The sequence below is a fragment of the Apis cerana genome, linkage group LG13, assembly GCF_029169275.1.
Source record: "Apis cerana isolate GH-2021 linkage group LG13, AcerK_1.0, whole genome shotgun sequence".
Lineage (NCBI taxonomy): Eukaryota > Metazoa > Arthropoda > Insecta > Hymenoptera > Apidae > Apis > Apis cerana.
This window is the reverse complement of record NC_083864.1, coordinates 5,722,465-5,741,821: the sequence shown is the minus strand read 5'-3', so window position 1 is coordinate 5,741,821 and position 19,357 is coordinate 5,722,465. Positions and strand designations below refer to the sequence as shown.

At 42.7% G+C, this 19,357-nt stretch overlaps 1 protein-coding gene and 2 long non-coding RNA genes across 6 annotated transcripts; 1 reads left to right on the top strand and 2 right to left on the bottom strand.

Annotated features, from left to right (window-relative positions):
* Window positions 1-241: 241 nt before the first annotated feature.
* On the bottom strand, window positions 242-11,983 carry LOC108000200 (uncharacterized). Of its 3 annotated transcripts, none has more exons than XR_009832385.1 (4): window positions 10,037-11,983; window positions 9,137-9,399; window positions 8,658-9,053; window positions 242-3,922 (listed from the first exon to the last, which is right to left on the bottom strand). It is a non-coding gene; the product is annotated as an uncharacterized LOC108000200 (long non-coding RNA). The 3 variants fall into 3 exon arrangements; XR_009832386.1 differs by lacking the exon at window positions 242-3,922 and adding an exon at window positions 5,768-8,319; XR_009832383.1 differs by lacking the exon at window positions 242-3,922 and having other exon boundaries at window positions 4,159-9,053.
* A 1,145-nt stretch (window positions 11,984-13,128) lies between these two features.
* On the top strand, window positions 13,129-18,082 carry LOC108000197 (transmembrane reductase CYB561D2-like). Of its 2 annotated transcripts, none has more exons than XM_062083820.1 (3): window positions 13,129-13,414; window positions 14,912-15,182; window positions 15,853-18,082. In XM_062083820.1, the coding sequence occupies exons 2-3, from the start codon at window positions 14,925-14,927 to the stop codon at window positions 16,333-16,335; spliced, it is 741 nt and encodes a 246-aa protein (XP_061939804.1). In that variant the 5' UTR covers window positions 13,129-13,414; window positions 14,912-14,924; the 3' UTR covers window positions 16,336-18,082. The 2 variants fall into 2 exon arrangements, with proteins under 2 accessions (XP_061939804.1, XP_061939805.1); XM_062083821.1 differs by lacking the exon at window positions 13,129-13,414 and adding an exon at window positions 13,668-13,894.
* Window positions 14,871-15,788, bottom strand: LOC133667168 (uncharacterized). The gene is made up of 2 exons (XR_009832387.1): window positions 15,575-15,788; window positions 14,871-15,374 (listed from the first exon to the last, which is right to left on the bottom strand). It is a non-coding gene; the product is annotated as an uncharacterized LOC133667168 (long non-coding RNA).
* Window positions 18,083-19,357: the final 1,275 nt, after the last annotated feature.

Sequence of the window (19,357 nt, the reverse complement as noted above, 5' to 3'; positions counted from 1 at the left end):
AAACGCTTAGCGAGATTGCACCCGACAATACAACAATACAACGTGCATGACACGCCCGACGGGGATTTCGTTGGGTGAAGAGAGGAGGCAGAGCAGCGCCAACAGGAGGAGGAGGAGGAGGAGGAGGAGGAAGGGCAGAAACCAGCAGGAGGAACGCGAGAGAACAGAAGGGGTGGATTTCGAGCAGACACTGAAATCTCGCCAATTCTAGAGGGATGCTTCGCCACACCCCTGCCCCGTCTCTGTGCCTGCGCGTGTACGTGTCCGCTGTGCGTGGCAATGCGTGAAGGAGGGAGCCACCGTTTTCTCAATCCCAAACTTCTGTATCTCGGCTACGCGACTTTCACCCTCGTTTCTTTCCTCTCCTCCTTTTTACCACTTACCGATCTCAGCCATGCGTTCCTCGAAAATCTTTCCACTTGCAAATTTAATCCAGAATCTTGGTAATATTCCGGATTAAATTGCTTGCGTAAAAAAGAAGAATCCGTATATTTTATCTCGAGGGAAAAGCGAATAAATGTATAATTTAAACTTTTTACCAAATAACGATGAAAATAACGACGAGAGGGTGCAGGTTCGACCATAGAACGGCTATTGAACGATCTGCAAACCGGATGGACAATGAGTTAGCCCCGATTTAGAAGCAAAGTGGCAAGCTGTCTGCACAAAAAAGTGCTCGTGTGTGTACCAAATGTTGTCCCAGGCCAACCTCACCCTTCGATGGGACGCCCGTTTAAGTATGTTCCTTCGTGTATCCGTCCATATGTATCTAGCCTATAAAAATAACACACAATGCACGCATTATGATGCTCCGGAGATGCGCAAGTGCACGGCCTCTTGAGCCTGTACCCAAGATTTTGTATCTATATTATCGCCAGGGTTCAAATGGGCAATCTAATGGGAAGCATGAAAAGACCCTCGGCCTTTCGTACGTAACGATTCGTAAGATCGCTTTCCAATCATTTCTTCCGTGTCCATCCTCCATCCACGGCATATACAATCGTTTCGATATTAAAAATCGGAGATATTGGAAAAAAGAAAGAAAGAAAAAAAAAAGGAAAATAAAATAAAATTTTATTACTCCCTCGCTACTACCTCTTTCTCGATTCAGAGACGGACAATTTTGGCGAAGGAGGAGGATGACCCACTTCTTCGCCATTAAAAATCAATATTACGTCGTTCCAAGAACGATCCGCTATACGTCAAAGCGAGATCAAACTTTTTCAATCTCGATTAATTCCGCCGCGGCGGTATTGCCGTGACAGGACGATTGTTCGGTGTTAAAGAGTGCGGAAAACTGCGGTTGAGTGACACGAGCGCTTGAAATTTGAAAAAAAAATATCGAGAGCGGGAACGGGCGAGGAAGAGAGAGGGCTCTATGAAAATAAATAGAACGCGATCTCCTGGCGTGACAGGTATCCACCATCGTTTCATGCGTACCGCCGACGCAGCAATTGGTCTTTGTCACAGACTCTTCTGCGATCTCGCAATTCAGAAATTTGGAAAATAAATTCTGGATCTCGATGAAAACACTCGATACCGAATGTCGAATCTCGAATCAAAGAGAGCGAGCCCGACCAAAATTATCGCGATCGGAACAATACAAATTTTTCAACTGGATTTGTAACAAGAAAAAAAAAAAATACGCGCGATTCGAGCTACTACCAAACCAACCCTTCTAACCGTATCGAACACGTTTTTCGTTCCTCCGTTTCGCTTCTTATTCAATCGCTTATAATTTAATCTCTTTCCGATTTTTCGCGATCTCTTTTCGCCAAAAAGAAAAAGAAAAAGAAAAAAAAAAGACATACTTTTTTTTTCTTTTTTCAAGGGCGCATCAAGGGAGCCAATCCTCTAGAAGGTAACATTCCCATTGAAAGAACACCGCCGGAAAAATTCGTAGTAGCTGCACGCCAATGGGGCGTAAGGACGGTCTATAAATAGTTAAGCCGGCCTTAACGTGCCCGCTACCGGAGATAAAGGTTATAGGCCGATGATTCGGTTCCTCCGACACATGCGTGTACACACGCGCATACACACGATGCGATACACGTGTATCCGGGTGGAACGGCGGTGAAGCTCGTGAAATCTCCATGTAAGAGTCCTCGCCGACCTAACGCTCCCGTGATGCCCGCAGCTACCGGAGGGGGAGAGAATCCCTACGGATCCTCAATGACGATGACAAGGGCCGACAGCCTTTCCAAACACGCGGTTCTAAACGTCTGCTCCAGTTTCATGCTTCCTCGTCCCTCGAGCTTCCTCGCCGATAAGTGTCGATCCCCGGTTTTATCGCGAGACCGATGCAATTAATCGGATAATGTACCACAATGTGTTTCGCCGAACGCATTTTTCCAACGCGACGTGTTTCTTTTTCGTCTGGACGAAAAATTTGGAGACTGCTCTCGTGTTATCGGTATCGGTGTGTAATACAGTTCAGATATTCAACGATTATTAAGAACGTAGAATGTTGGAAGATTGTTGCACGTGTACGAGAGGGAGATTTTACGAGAGATTTAATATTGGGGATGTAAAAGAGGACAGTAATGGAGAATTAATATCCTCTTGAACGTACGTACGAGAGAAATTAATAAAATATACGCGGAGATTAGATTTATTCTCCCTCTCTGTCTCGAGGGTTGATTAATAAAGGATTATCGTTGATTCTTCTTGGAAAGTTTCTTTGAGATCGTAATCCTTCTCGTTACCGAGATTGAATATACGATTGTAAGAGTCGGCACGACGAAAAGACTCTTAAAATTCTGGAAAGGATATCTTGGTTCATCGATTTCAACAGCTAATACGATGTTCGTTGAACGATTTCGCTCGTTTCGGTATCGCAACCCTTTTTACAATCTTCAAAAGCAGCGATACTAACTAAACCTAATAGTAGACGACGACAACAACAACAACAACAAGCAGATTTGATGATGGTGAAAGGACACGCGGATTATCTCCCTAATACTGCTAATACTTTGGCTTTGGCCAGGTATTAAAAGCAAATATACTTACGTCGAACGACCCCATTTTCATGACGCTCTGGTATACAAGCATTGTGGTATTAGAGCATAAAAGCGATCCTCCTGACCCCGTTTACGTTTTTCACAAACTTTTGTGAGGGCTGTATACCACGATACAAATACCGTTTGCCTAAACTGCTGCGCGCTCGTGTTTGAGCTCTGCGTATCCATCCTACTTGATCTCTGGATTCTTTCTTGGAAAGGAAATCGAATACTTTCGCAACGATACGAATCGAATCTCGAACCATTTCTCCCCCATAAACAATTTTTGCTTTTTCCACCATTTTTTTCGTTTTCACGGAGAAGAAAAAAATTACGAAGGCGAGGCAACACGAAGATAGGAAAGATTCCAACGTGAATTCGCCGTTAAACGTCCAACTAAGGATTTTCGACAAAAGAGTATCAGGTAATTTAAAGGGGAGAGAAGTTGTTTGCGTGGGAGAGTTTCGATTCGAGTCTCGCGGTTAGATTTAACGCGGACATATGTCAATGTTTACCCCCCTTCTTCCTCCCCCGCCAGGCACACACGGTTTTACGCTCATCTGGTTACTTCGGACCCTTCTTTTCGTTCAGATGACCGTAGATCGACGGTCCACGTACGTTCCACCCTTCCCAATTCGGTTGGCAGGCGCGAGAGAAATGGGGTATAGAGAGAACAACGATTTACATACCACTTCAAATTCAATTGAAGATTAGATGATCATAGCCCGACAGAACAACGAGGTAAAACGGCCTCAGCTTCGTTCTTACGTTCTGTTTAATCTTCGACTTAACTACTTAACGATTAACGAGGCGAACTTGGGACGGTACATATCGGTTAGCTTGGAAACTGTTCGCGCTCGATATTATCCTCTTAAGTTTCCGGTTTTCTCTTATCCGTGTATTATATCACCGTTGACGTATGTCTGAAACATGAGGTGAATTAGCTCTTCGATAGAGAGAGAGAGAGAGAGAGAGAGAGAAGGAGGGAGAGAGGGAGAAATATTATGTGAAATGGTACAGTTGATCCGAATTGGATGAGAAACTGTTAACTATGATTCAAACATGATTGTTTAAAGCTTAATATCGAACGTTTTTTTACTGGCAAATGTATTTATGAACTCTTTCCATTCGAATAAAATAAATAAAATTAAACCTTCACTGTATATATATATAATCCGACTGCTCAATTACGTGAAATTAAAAAAAATAAAAACATTTGTATTATTACACATGAAATCATCAAATTATAATAAAAAAAATTGAAAAAGAAAAAAAGAAGAAGAAAACGTGAAACGCGAGAGAAGAAAAATCAGGCGTGGTTCGTATACATCCCTAAAGTTCTAGAGAAGGTGTGAATAGAGCGTTCTCGGTAATGAGGAACCTACTGGCTAAGCAGCCAACCATCCACCAGCCCATCTATCTAGCCAACCCCGTGTTTCATCCCCCCATATCCATTCTCCATCCGTTCCTATCCCTTAGCGTTCCTTCTTCACACCCAACCCCTGAACCGGCCTCTGGCACTGCTGTTGCCTCTGCTATTCCGGACCCTCTTCCACGCCTAAGGTTTGTTCGCATCACAGCCTCCATTTTAACCTCTTGTTGGCCGAGCGATGGTTTTCATCCGCGAAAGAAAAGAACACGCGCAAACTGTGCTCCGTTTCCAGAAAAATCCTTCTCTTCTCTCTCTCTCGTCGATCGAGATATTGTATATTAAAAAATATTCTCTCCATTCTTCGAACATTATCCCTTCGTTTCTTTTTCTGTTAAATTAGCGAACGAAGTGATCAGTCGCCATTTTTTTATTTTCCTATTTTTTTATTTTATTTCGATTAAATCAAATCGACGCGTTTATCCTCTATTTTCCTCCTCCCGCTGATTCTTTGACGCGCAAACGCTTTAATTTCCGCGTTTACCTTACTCCACTAATTTCCATGACACTCGTTAATGCAACCCGGCCAAGTTGCTCGCCGCGAACGGAAACGGAATAATCGCGCGACGAGCTGCTGCCCGGGGAAGATAAAGAACGGTGGAGAGAAGTCTGAGGGAGGGATCCAGGGTGGAGCAAGGAAACAGAGACACCGGATGAAATTCTCGAGGGAGGAAGGAGAGCGATGGGAAGGGAAACAGGACAGAGAGAGAGAGAGAGAGAGAGAGAGAGAGAGAGAGAGAGAGAGAGAGATGGCATGCTTACAGAAGAATCCTTTAGTTAGGTTGGAAAAGCGTAGACACGGCTGAAAGTTGAAAGGATTTGCCCGGATTAAGACGCGATAACGAGCTTCGCTCGCTCTCGAAAAGCCGCCCTTAAGAGGATCACGAACGACGCCGATTCCGTGATTGGCTGATTATCCGGCAAAAGTAATAGCGGCGGTTTATTGTTTTACCGATCCTGACACTTCAACCCCGCACCAAGAGTTCTTCCACTTGGTAACACCCTCCGCGAACATAAGAGAGATGAAAGACTGACGGACCACGGAAACAAAAGTAAACCGTCTGCGCATAGAAAACGATAGCAATTAGATAAATTGTCAGCCAAGAGGGACAATCGAGTTCCCTTTGAAGAGTTTCCGTTTTATATCACGAAACTACGGGACGCGAGATTGACGCGAGTACGAGAACCGCGTTTCCGTTTCTCCCTCCTTTCTTCCTTTCTCTCCTTTTCGCCTTCCTCCCTCCTTCCTCCCTTTCTTTCTTTCTTTCTTTCTTTCTTTCGACGAGCGAAAATCCCGTTGATCGATCGACGCAACGGAGACATGCCCAAGGCTTTTTTTCGATTTTTCATGGAGAGATCCGATCGAGTACGGAGTCTCGGGTGCCTCTGTACCAGGAGGAATTGGCAGGCGGCGAATTAGAAAAGGACGCCCGATCGAAAGACAATGGACTTCAACCCCCTCTTCCTCTCCCCTCTTCCCGAGAGGGAGACTTCCGCATACACGTCACGTCACCTATTATTGCGATAACAGCTAATCAGTCGTGGGGGATCCCTCGATTCAACGTGTCACGAGAAATCTACCGCTATATAGCGGTGATAATCGTAGACGCACCCGAAGAGAAGGAAAAACGAGAATATTCCCTTGTCCTACGACAACCGATTTTTCATTCCGTCCCTCCTCAACCTGTTCAATCCTCCTCGATCGCTTCGATTCGGCGGAAATCTGGAAGAGCGGAAAAGGAAGGAGAGAAGAACGGATAATTAAATTCCGTCCAAAAAAAAAGAAAAAAAAAAAAAGAAAGAAACGAGATGCTCGAAAAATAAAAGTTCAAAGTCGTTTGGTCAGTCGGTCGATTGGCAGGGCTCTGCAAGTGCATGTAAATTGAAAAGAAGACGAAACGAGGAGTATCAGGAGAAGGAGTAGGAGGAAGAGGAAGAAGAAGAAGAAGAAGAAGAAGAGGGTCTTCCCGATGGGGTGAGACAGATTGTTATACCTAAACAAATCGGAGGGGGATTGTTTGCAGTGGCATCGTTTTACGCATGAGGCCGCGACCGTTCTTTATTCCTTTCTCGATTCTCGAGAGCCGATGCCACTTGAACGAGTTGGAGTGCAAGCGAATGCACGGGACGAATAAGGACGAGGCTCGACGAAATAAAGGTAGAGGAATGGGGGAGAGGAAGGGAGAGAGATCGAGATCGAGATCGAGAGAGAGAAATGGAGTCGCGAGTCGGTATTCTCTCGTCGGTAGGTCGTCGGTCACCCCCGCAGCTTAGCTTTGATCTATGCCGGCCTCCAGAACTACCACCCCCGCGCACGCACGCCCCACTGTTATTTTATCCACTTGGAGAACGCTTCAGAGAGTCGAAGGTACTCTTAACCGTGCATGCTCTGGTGCTCGCAGTCATCGGTTGGTAAAGGAATGACGCCTGTGCGATTGTTTTTTCGTATTCGCTCCCCCTCCCCCCTTGTTCCTCCTCCCTCCACCCCTTTGCGCGCAACACACGTAAACACGTAGAGAGAAAGAGAGAGAAAGAGAAACGGATACGTTGCGTTCTTTTTTTCGGTTCCTGTTTATCAAACGAATTCATTGTCTCGTTAGGGGGAGGATTTCTTCGTATCCGAGTCACTGGACCAAAACGGCGTCCTTTGCTGCGAATAATGGATACAATAGCGTATGTAAAAAAAGATCCATTATTTAACTGGAACATATGCATATCTCATCCTTTGATTCCGTTAAAAAAAAAAAAAAAGAAAGAAATTCGTATTTTTCATCGTACCACCACGTGAAAGATAGATCGGATCTTCTTTCTCTCTTCTGAATTGTAAAAAAAGTGAAAAGAAGTTTAATATAAAACGACGAAGTTCGGTTCGGATTGGAAATTGATCCATGTTTAGATCGATAGGGGGAAGGGAAGGGGTGAGACCGATTGATATCGAGGATGATTCGTTCTTGGAGGAATTTCGAGGCAGCGCGACGTCGCACCTCGAAGGCTTAAAAGACGACAATTAGATGACGGTAGTCGGTGGTACCTCGGTGTAACCTCTGCTGACGGATTCTCCATATTCATGGGAGATCAGCGCGCGTTTAGTCGGGGGAAACGCCGGTAAATTGATCAAAGGCACGGCTGCGATGTCGAGGTCCTCACAGCCCCTGCGAACCTTTCGCTCTTTATTACTCAAACAACTTCCCCGGCCTGGTCGAAGCTCAACTGTACTTTTCAAATAATGACCCCGTCATATTGTATACCTTTGCATTTTTGCATTAACAACCGTGCGCTTTCTTTAATGTTTCGAGTTCTCCTCGTGGGGGTCCGTATCGGTTTTTGCTTCCGGAGGTGAGGACAGGAGGGGGCAAGCGGAGAAATGAAAAGAGAATTCTTTTCTCTTATTCCTTTCGCCCCTCCCCCTTTTCTTCGTCTTCCGTTTCGTCGAAATCACCGTTGAAAGAAAGAACGAAAGATTCTTTCGTCACTATTTTTATTCGCGCCAACCGAACGATTTATTCTTCCGTGAGGAATCAAAGAAATTCATATTTTGCTTCTAGATAAGTGTGATCCAGAGTCGGAGTTAAAATCGAATTTCGTCAAAGCTCTGGAAACCGTCCAACGGGAAAAACTGATTCTATTCCAATGGGAGTGCATCGCCTTTGCCTGGCCTCATCCCGAAACGAAATAATAATCGTCATCGTTTGAACGGAACTCGTCGAATCAATGCAGAACCCATCGTATCGTGGCAAAGGGATGGGTACAGTATCTCGCTTAGGTATCAAGAACCGTGTGAAACAATGAAGAATTTCGCAGCAAACAGGTGTGACGATGGCATCGTCGGTTTAATCTCGAGCGACGCTCCGTCTCAACGAGTTTGACACCGAGTTGTCACCGTAGCCAACTCTGTAGAAAAGAAAGAGGCTGAACGAGATCTTACATGTCTGTCGATTCTCCAGTGAACGGGAAATCACACGGCTCGACACCACTCTCTCTCTCTCTCTCCCTCTCTTGGTGCACAGTGCGATTCAAATGGAATTAAACGCACTTTTCCCAGCCCCCGTCGGTGTGCCACGATTTCCATTGCACGTTTACACGCAGACAACCTAGGGCATACTCGCGAAAAGGTCGCGCAGCAGCACGCCGCCATTTAATTACGCCTTGAAAAGGTTGGTAGGCAGACAGGTCGGCAGGTCTGTAGGTTGATACAGAGAGAGAGAGGTAAAGGCCGAATGTATACTTACTTCCGTCCTTGCGGACTCTGGCCTCTCCGTACCTCCTGGCTGCTTTCGCCCAGTGCAAACATGGATATGAAAGGTTGAGCTTTTGCCCCTTTGGCAAAAGCCTTCCAGGACCTCCGATCCCCGGCTGTCTTTCCGTCTGACTGCGATTCCGGGATGGCTGCGATAAAATTTACTCTTCTCTCGTGACGTCGAGAGAGATTACAGTTATCCTGGCGAAGCCACACGGCCATCATGCAAATTGAAACTGTTCTCCCCCTCCTCCTCCGCCCCCCTCTCTCTTTCTCTCTCTTTCTCTCATTCACTTATTCCCTCACCGGTCGGCTTGCTCATCCTTATGGCTTCCACTCTACTTCACTTTCTTTGTAAATATGTAAATATCTTTGACGATTTTCCCTCCTGAAAAACAGTTTCATTGTATCACCGTCTATTTATTGTGACACTCCCTCAGAGTTGCAATTAATTTGGGTTTCAAGTGTCACCTGTCTCCCGTGTCCTTTCGTGGTCGTTTCATGGCTAATCTTCGTACTTTAATCACGGTTACACTATGTATTCTTGAGTTGGCGTAGCTGGCTCGAGATGTCTGTAAAAAGTGTGTACATTTTAATCACGTATCGCCGCTTTGTAAAATTCATTCTTATACATAGGTTCATTTGTACGATACGTAACTTAAACCATCGTGAAATTTCCATCCACCGATTGGTTCTTATTTGCAGAGATTTCAACAAGTCTTGTTCGATCCGCTCTGCCGTGTAAAAGTATGAAAACCATCATCGATCGAGATATCGTGTGTATATATATATATATATATATATATATATATATATGTATGTATAAATTTTTTTTCCGCTTCGATACACATTCCAGCCCGTTCTTGCGTCAGAGACCGTGCAATATACCTAGGGTCGGTGAGGAAGCGAATAAGAAATATGATTTCGACGCACGTCAAGCGGAAGAAATTTGACATTTGTGGTGTTCTGTTCAGAATAGGAATCCTTGCATTATGGGATTATCATTACGTATGGCAAATATCTATTATAGAACGTCTGCACGTTTCTGGCACGAAATCCGGGAATATCGTTTAAGGCGATTACATTCCAGGCTACCTGTGTTCGGCTCTCCTTTGTCGTACCTTTCGATGAAACGATGCCAAAGAAATCTATGACGTATACTATAATGATTTTCACAATCTTTTCAATTGGTCAATCTTTTTTAACGTAATTTTGGCTTGTAAGCATAAAAATATTAAAAAGAAAAGTATATCGAAAGCGAATGAAATAAGATCGATCAATTGATGAGAATATACATACATATATATATATATATATATATCGAAGAATATTATCTTTTCTATTCTCTGAAAAGATGAATTTAAATCAAACCTTTATCCATTGTATCACTTGGTTAAGGAGAGACTGACATCTGGTTGCGAACAAGCGCAAGTTTCTCGCATCGTCGAAACATTGAGTTGAATTCCGTCGATAAGGAAGGTGACGCGCTCTCTGCGAGTCAAATCAACCCTTAACCTTACCACCAAACGGTAACTCCTGATATTTTCATATCCATCAATACGCTTCTTTAACTATCGATGATTTGATTGTTTCTATCAACCGTAGGTATCTGCAAAAACATGCACGATAACATGTTTTAGTCTTTACGAATCGAAAATGAATTATCTTGCTCCGATAAGCTGAGAATTTTATTTTGATCTTGTTTTTGCTCGAATAATAAGAAATCGCTAGATATTTAAAGGGTTAAGGAAACAGGTCAAGGAAATTCGCGCGATAATCGATTCGTGAAACGTAGAAAACGCGAAAAACAGATCCATTTCGAAATTATTTATACTTGGAAAATTGATTGTATCATTGTTTACTCCTCGTCTCGTTTTTCCGAAATCTTTAATTTCAATAAAAATTTTTTAATCACGATAGAAAATCGATAGTATATCAGAACGGAAACAGTTGGGAAGGATTCACAGGTATATCGCCGGAGTGGCTTTATTTTCCGGAACGTGAAATGAACGTGATATAAACGTGGAAGCGGAAGGGCCGGGGAAACTGTTTGGGATAACTGTCCGCCAGACTTAATGGAAACCTAAGAATAAATTTATGTCAGCCGGCCACTCAAAATGCTAATGCGGCCGGGAAATATTAGAGAGCGAGAAAGAGAGCGGTGGAGGAGAAAGGGGAAGAGGAGGAAGATAGCGGAAAGAAGCTACGAGGAGAAACTACTCTTTCGAAGTCAACGCTTCGCTATCGTGTACACTCTTTATCGTGTAACTATGTATATTTAGAAAACTTGCAACGGCTCGTTCACTCGTAAATCCGTATCACAGCTATTCTTACACTCGCCCAATTGTTATCTAGCGATAAAAATAAATTGCTCCTCGTAGATGTTAATTATGAGTCTCCGTTTCTAATTAAGAGTTCGTTAAGCCAGAGGTAATTAAAATTGATAAACCACTATCGCGACTACTCTGATAATTAATTTCACCGCCGATTCCTTTCCTCCCTCCCCCTTCCTCTCTCCGTTCTATTCTTTTTCCCTTTTTCTCCTCTTTAATTCTTTTTTTTTTTTACTTTGTTTCCTTTCGTTCGATTTTTCACTTCACTTTCACGTTGTTATTAAAGAGGATATCCTTAGGGAAAGAAATGAATCGAAAAAAGGGGGATAAGAAAAACGAAAGAAAAAGAAAAAGAAAAAGGGAAGAAACGTAAGAGAAAGAAGAAGCACGTCGAAATCTCCAGATTTTTCAAGATGGACAAAAAGAGATAAATAGGAAAAAAAAAAAGAAAAGGATAAACGCTTCGATAATGCTCTCGATCTATTAATCGAGTTTATTATAACGATAAAGCTACGTATTTAATCACGCCCAAGAATCAAAAGCATTATCTCTACGTGAGAGGAGACACGTAGGATTACGTCGGGTTCCCAACAACGATGTCAACAAACCAATCAATGCACACACGCTATCGGATAAAGTACACCTCTTTTATGTTCTTGCGTAAAGATACGGGCCGGGAAAGGGGGAAAAGTCGACTAATTATTACATAATACTCGACCTCTAATTGGGTTATAGCGATAAGAAATGTTCGTTATCCGGATTAATGATAATTAAAAAAAGAAAAAAAAAAAAAAAAAGAAAAGAAGAAAGTTCAAGATCTCGGCAAAACAACATCGTTAGCGGAAATTAGGATAATTAATATAAATATTTGTTTCGGATTATTTCTGGATTAAAGCGGAGTGACGGTAAATCCCCGACGACGCTACCGATATTCCCCGCACATATTTCCATTTCCCTATTCATTTCTCAAAAATTGCTTATTTCTGCGACAAGACACAGATAAAATGGGAATACATTTTTTTTTCTTTTTTTTCTTTCTTTTTTTTTTTTTTTTTTTTTGCCGTATCCCTGCAAGCAGGCAGGAAGGTTGGAAAAAAGCTACGAAGAATCCAATTTTTCCCATTTTTCACGCTACCGTTTTCACAGGAATTCGCGAATCGCGTCTCGATATTACGCCGGAAATGTCTCCTCGAAACGAAAGCACACCGCGCGTGAATCGAAGCTCCGTACATTTTCAAACAATGGATAGATGTTTTTGAGATAGCACGGCCCCGCTCGTGAATAGAGGCAAATAACACGCGAGCACGCGATCCGCGCGAATTAATACGCTCGCTACTCATTGTATCCCGGACTATCCTGTCATTGTTTTCATTTTTTTACCGAATCCATCCTACAAATAATTCCTCTTTGCGTAATCACTGATAATTATGATTAAACAAATTATATCCCATTGGATTTTCCACCGATCTTTCCGCATATCCGGCTAAATGCAATCGTCTATCGGATAGATTGAATCGAAATAGAATTGAAATAAAATTGTTACCCATATATATATATATATATATATTTTGGTGCGGATGAGGGGGATATTTTTGATGGCGCGCAATAGCGAGTCACTTGGAAAATTGGGCGCACGCGAAAGAACGCGCATTAATCTCAATTAAAGGCCCGGAGCAGCGTTTCCGATCGATTCAAACTTTTTTTCCTGTAATTCCATTTCTCATTTCAATCGAATCCTAAATTCGATAATCTGATTCGATGAAATTGCGCCCGATTTGCATTGGGAAATTTCGAGCCGCGCTACAGTTCGCTCGCACCTGACGCGTGAGAATAAACTTTTCGGGAAGAATACGAAGAGAGAGGCCGAGAAGAAGGGGGTGAAGGATCGAGGAAGAGGTCACGGAGAAAGGTAAGATGGATTCGGAGCAGAAGAGGGATAAGAAAAGAAAGAGAAGGGAGGGGAAAAGGGATGAGAAAGGAAAGAGAAAGGCTTGGATCGTCTACGACCGGTCGCGTAAAAATGACATCCAGCGATTATCAGCTTGTCACATAACAGTACGAGGCTTTTAATTAATAAAAACCGCGTGGTCACGTGGCCACTATCACCATTCCAATTATCTGGCTTGATTCTCGCGGCGAGAACGCGAGAGTGAGGGAGACGGAAAAGAAGGAAAGAAGGAAAGAAATGTTCAATATTGCGGCAACGAGCCCGATCGAAGGATTTCCGCAATTAGTATGAATCGAGTCGCACTTGGATCGCCATCGAGATTTACGCTCCACGAAATACAATAAACGGGCAAGTTTTCGAGCTGTGAGATTTGAAAGCGTGAAGTGGGGTGTTGCCGTACGCAGTGCGGCTATAATTTAAGAAGAATTCGCGTAATTTCGGACCAAGGAGGAAACTCGGGACTGTTTGGTGAGTTAACGAGTCGTTTAAAATTCTACGAAATCTCGTTTCTTTTTTTTTTTTTTTCTCGCAAACCCGGAACCGACGTCGCGGCGGCACCAACGGCGTCGTTGAAATTTTTTTCCAACCCCCGTCTCCCCTTCCTCCCCTCCCCTATCCTCCCATAGACACGAGACGCTGTAATTGTCGAGGGAGGGTAAAATCTCGCGCGATTCGATTAAACGATCGTAATATTCCTGATTTCTCGTCGCGATGCCAGTTGATTGCCAGGCGGACGCGATGTTTGTAATAAATCGGGAGAAGAGAGGGGAAGAGATAAAACAATTTTTCAACTCGAGCCGCGGATGAGGGAAAGAAATCGAAGGCGAATCTCAAGTTGCGGCCAGTCAGCAATCCGTCTCCCAAACGGGGAGCGGAGAGAAAAATCGAAACGAAGGAAGAGGTCTAACGAACTATATTGTGAACAAAATAAATCGAGAAAATAAAAATGTAAGAACGATGAAGGTTGAAGCGTACCTACTCTCCTCTTTCGACGGAGGAAGGAATACTTGTTTGTTTTATTCAGTCGAGTTCGATTCACTCCAACAGATTACGACGTCTCGATCGAAAAAAGAAAAAATCATGTTTCAGCGAGCAGAAACTTTCCTTTCCTTTTTTTTTTGTTTTTCTTTTTCCTTTTTTTTTTTTTTTGGATGGAAGGATCGATCATCCGTACAATTTCTTGTCTCTACACAATTGCTCCAATTGTACGTTCACGCGCGTAACATGTGCGTACATTCGATCGGATCGTAAATTAATCGTCATTCAAATTTTCCATTTTCCCAACGTCATATGCCTTTTCTTTTTCCTTTTTTTTTTTTTACATTTTCGTTTCCTGCGGAATACTCAGGATCAACGAACTCATTTTCATTTCTTTCGATCAGTGACCTGATTTTAAAGGGGTCAGTACCATCGTGATCCCAGATGTAATCACTTCAGCACAAATACCAGCCAGTCTCCTTTGTAATTCCCCTTATCGTGCCTAGTAATTACTATTGCCGCCCGGCTGGCTCTTTGACTATTTCGTAAATATTTTCAAGCCTTGTCGTAAAGAACTTTACGTCGATACGGGAAAAAGGTCGACGATTTCTCCGACTGTCGTGTACCATTGAGAAATTAGTCAAAGAGATTTTCATTCCTTGATATCTTGATACACCGATATTTTGTTCGATGAAAAATTAGCAAAAAAAGAGAGAGAGAGAGAGAGAGAGAAAGAAACGAGAAATGGACAAGAAGCGAAGTTTAGACGATGGAGAAAAGCTTGAAATGTTAAATAACAGATATCGACGAAACAGATAACTCGAGCAATATCACGGTATAAAGTAATTTAATCAAATGTCAGACAGAAGTTGGACGAAGAATGTTATGGAATAGTTTCATTTTACCAAGCTATTCCATGCAGTCGGGCGATAAAATTCTTCTCGATTCAAAAGCGACCTTATAATTCTTTTTTATTTTAAATTACAGATATCTCGAAATTATGGAGGAAACGGAAGGAAGAAAAGAGAAGTCGTTTCCGATGGCAAAAGTGGTGGATGCCGCGCGAGTTTTAGGCTTTCCGGATAATTCAACAAATTTGGAAGATTCCGACGAGTCGAGGCGAAGCACACGCGGCACGTGCCTCGCCATACTCGACCTCGTTAATCATGCGCTTATCGTTGGTCTAACGGGGTACACCCTCTATCATTCGTGGGGTTCCAACGTGGTCAATTTACACACCATCTTTTGCACGATTGGGGTATGTATATCTCGATCGATAATAAAACATTTTTCAAACGCATTCCCTCGGTTTAAGATCATCCCTCTCGGATTCCATGCAATTTCTTCCACCGTCTCCAACGCCTCCTCTCGCTCCATGACAAAAGACCGCGATAAGGGAGTCCCGCAGACGGGAAAAGGCGAACAAAACGAAGAAATTTCCGGATGAAACCTGAAAACAGTCCAACATAAACTGTGAAATTGAATCAGGGAGAAGTTTGCGCGAACATCGTTCGCGGTTTAATCGCTCAAAAGAAGGCGAAAGCTTCTTTGCTAGCTGGCTGACGAAAAGAAAGGAACGAAGGAAAGGGGAAACGAAGAGAGAAAAGAAAAAAAAAATTCCAAAGAACCATGGAAAAAGTTTTCGCTTACCCAAGAGTATCCTCCGTGACGATTGCGCCCGATTCAAATCGCATCGTTTATTTTCCACACTTTTTACACACACCTCCTGCAACAACGAGATCGAAATTCAACTATCTGAGACCTGTGCTCAGACGCCTGCTCCAACTATACGACTTTGTCCCTCTCCCGAGGGGGAAAGACCGAGAGAGCCCAGCTAACCGAAGTGGCCAAAGAAGTTCTAACGACTTTGCCCAACGACTGCAACTTCCGCTGTGACCGCTCACGACTCCATCTCTTACCCTTTTCAGTACGTCCTGCTGATGTCGGAGGCCATTCTCGTGTTTGCCGGTGACAGTGTTTTGACCAACTTTCTTTCAAGGGGTGCCAAACGCCACCTTCACTGGATCCTACAAATTCTCGGCCTGATCCTCATCGTTTCCGGCGTGGTGGTCATGTATCGAGTGAAACCGGTGCATTTCAAGTCCATTCACGGGATTCTGGGCATCACTTCCACCGTTCTGGCCGTCTTCTTGTCCGTGACCGGCTATCCCGTTTTTATAGCGGCCAAACTTCGAAATGTGATAAAACCTGTCGCGATTAAATTCGGCCACAACTTCTTGGGCATATCATGCTTCGCGATCGGGATGGCAGCTCAGTGTTACGGTTACACTTACATCTTCAAGTCGGATCTTAAATTCCTCTTTATAATAATCGTGGTTGCGATCATCGCTCTCTCCGTGAGAAGAGCAATTCCGTCTCTCTTCCGACAATTTCTAGGGTTATTCGGATAAATTATTTCTCTTTCTCTCTTTCTCTCTATCTATCTATCTATCTATTTATCTCTCTATCTATCTATCTATCTATTTATCTCTCTCTCTCTCTCTCTCTAGAATACGAGGAAACGTACGATCCAGACGAGGGAGAGGTTCGATCGAGGAATAAAAATGAGACGAGAATTTCTCCTTTTGTACCTTTCATCGAGCGAAATCGGTCGAAACGTAAATTACGTAATATCATAATTCGATCCTTAAAACGATACTGTGCAAAACATTGTTGCACTCGCGGCAATGTCGCACAGGGGAATCCGATCAACGCCCATTGGAAAATACATATTCCATTAACGAATGACACGATACGAACGCGTGATCAAAGTTCAATTATATAAAGTCATTACGCCTCTATGTTTCGACCAACGCGTTTATTGCTTATCCATCTCGTCGTGTGCGTCCACGTTTACACGGCGATTATTATATACGCGTTTCCGTTTCCACGAACAAGAAGGGTGACATCGAATTATGTATCGAAGTATCGTTCTTTTTTTCTTTCCGCATCGGATCGGGGAGTAGATTATTCATCGGACCGCGTGCTCACGATTGTTATCTGTCAATTGACGATAAACGAAATCCGATCGGTGAAGCTCGATTAACGGGCAGGTCGAAAAGGTCGGGGAAAAGGTTGGAAAATTAGCGTAACGTTGTTTGAAAAAAAAAACGCTCTTTTCATACGGCGTTACTATTAACCCGTTCGTTGGCACGTATAACAAATTGGAAGAAAGCATCGTTCCAGAAATTTTCAGCGTTTCGAGAAGCGTTCGATCGTTCGATATATGTATACACGTATATCTATACGTATACGTGTATTTATACGTTGGTATTAGACGATCACGAGAAATGTCTAACGAATATTTATTCGCGAGTGGCTGTCTGTTTACCATATTGAAAGGTGTAGACGATGCTTTCTCGAGGACGCAATACGCTTCGTCGGTGTATACGATGATGCAAACACGCATATTCGATGCATATTCGTATGCACGCAAATACGAACGACGTTTGCGCATAGAGTCAAACGTGAGCGCATTAATTAAGAGATGATACGCGACCCTTCTTCGTTATTCTTGATGAGTGATCTAATTTTTTTTCACGAGGAGAAAAAAAATGGGAGAGGAAGGAGGAGAAGAAAAGAAAGGAAGAAAGAGTTTTGATAAAACACGATCGAGAGAACGCTAATTTAAATGAAGAGAAACGTTTGTTCCCCTCGTCGAATCGACTTAATCTTTATATAGTACGAATATATCGAAAGCACTTATGAATTTTTTTTTTTTTTTCTTTTTAAATCATCACTTCGACGATACTTTTTCGTCGAATCATACACGTTTTTATACACGTTTTTCCACGTGAGTTTCGAAGAATCGAATATCCTGTTCAAATACGCGTTAGAAAACATTTGTATTCCCAACGTGAAATATTCGAACGCTTTATTCCAAGTAATTTTCATTAATTGCTGTTTCCAGAAAAAATTCGTATTATTTTCTCAATTTTTCGCGACGCGGAATCGGGCATGTTTCGATAGTAATTAATTGATCACAGAGATGGATATAAATTATTATTATTCTGATTATCAAATTTACGAAAAAGAGAGACAGAGAGAGAGAGAGAGGGAGAGGGAGAGAGGGAGGAGGGAGAGGGAGAAGTAAACAATTAAATAAACAAATAAAAGAGAAAAAAAAGATGAAATAAATAAAAAAAGTATATGGACTTATTCGAGGGAATTATTAATCGTTACAGTTCGTTATCGTTATTATTTGCGCTCATCGATTGATTCGAATTACCTCGTTAAACCGTGAAATTATTCGGCCGTCATCTCTATATTAATTCGTTAGACGCTAAATAAACGTTTTTTCCCAACGATATTCTTGCCTGGAAAAAAATGGCCGACTCGAAAAATATTGCAGAAATGAAATAGAGATTCCATTTTTGCCGAGGGTTTATAACGAGCGAATACAACGCACCTGCAGCCCCTACCACAACCGTGTGTTGAAATATGTAAAAATTTAATTAGAATTACATATCGGGCGTTTGTAGCAACAAAAATGGAACGAGGAAACTTTAGAAATCCAGGATGAAAACATCGCCACGGTCCAGATACAACTTGGCAGCGCAAAGTTATATTATAAATATTAACATTATATTCAAAAGCAATCGGGGAAAGAGGTACGTACACGCATGTAGTTTAAACTCCCCCCCGTTTAACGGGAGTTCACCTATTGTATGAATAATTCACGTTCCGTCGTCAACTTATAACGCATTAAATATTCACGGGGCGTGCGTTAAATTCGAACAGGCGTTTGAATTTTTCATATTTTAAGACCAGCGAGCCGTTCTGGTCATTCGGCGAGCGCGCGGCTCCTTCTTCGCGGCTTTTCGCCCGTTTCGAATCTCGCTCCGCGTCGAACGAGCCGAAGCCTAAAAAGCCGTTGTTGAGCGGGGAATAATAAAAAAAAAAAGAAAAAGAGAGGGAGGAAACGAGTAACCGGGACCGAAAAAAAAAGAAAGGCGAGGAGAGGGGGAACAAAATCAACGAGCGTAACGCGAGCAAAAGTTCCGCGGGAGGAGAATTGTGCAAAAAGTTGGGTGAAAAACTATTTTAAACGCGTGACCAGTGAAACGGCGAGCTCGGGTGAATTAATCACGAATTAATGAAAAAGAGGGAAGTTACGGTATCTACGGTGGTGATCCCGCGGAACGGAATCATTTCTCCGCTGAAAAATAGAGTTAAAACAAAAACGATGGAGGAAAAAAAAAAAAACGAAAACAATTCGACGTGCTTTTTACGCGTAAATTTGAATGGTGAGAGCGCAGTTACCATTATTACAGACGTTTCGCCATTACTTCCCCTCCTCGCGCACGGATCCTTCTCTTTCCCTTAATCCATAGTTTCACTCGCCATCTACTTTACGTGCTCTTAAAAAAAAAAAAGAAAAAAAAAGAAACGTTCACCTGAGCCTTTGTTCCAGCGGCTTCGGTATAGTGACTT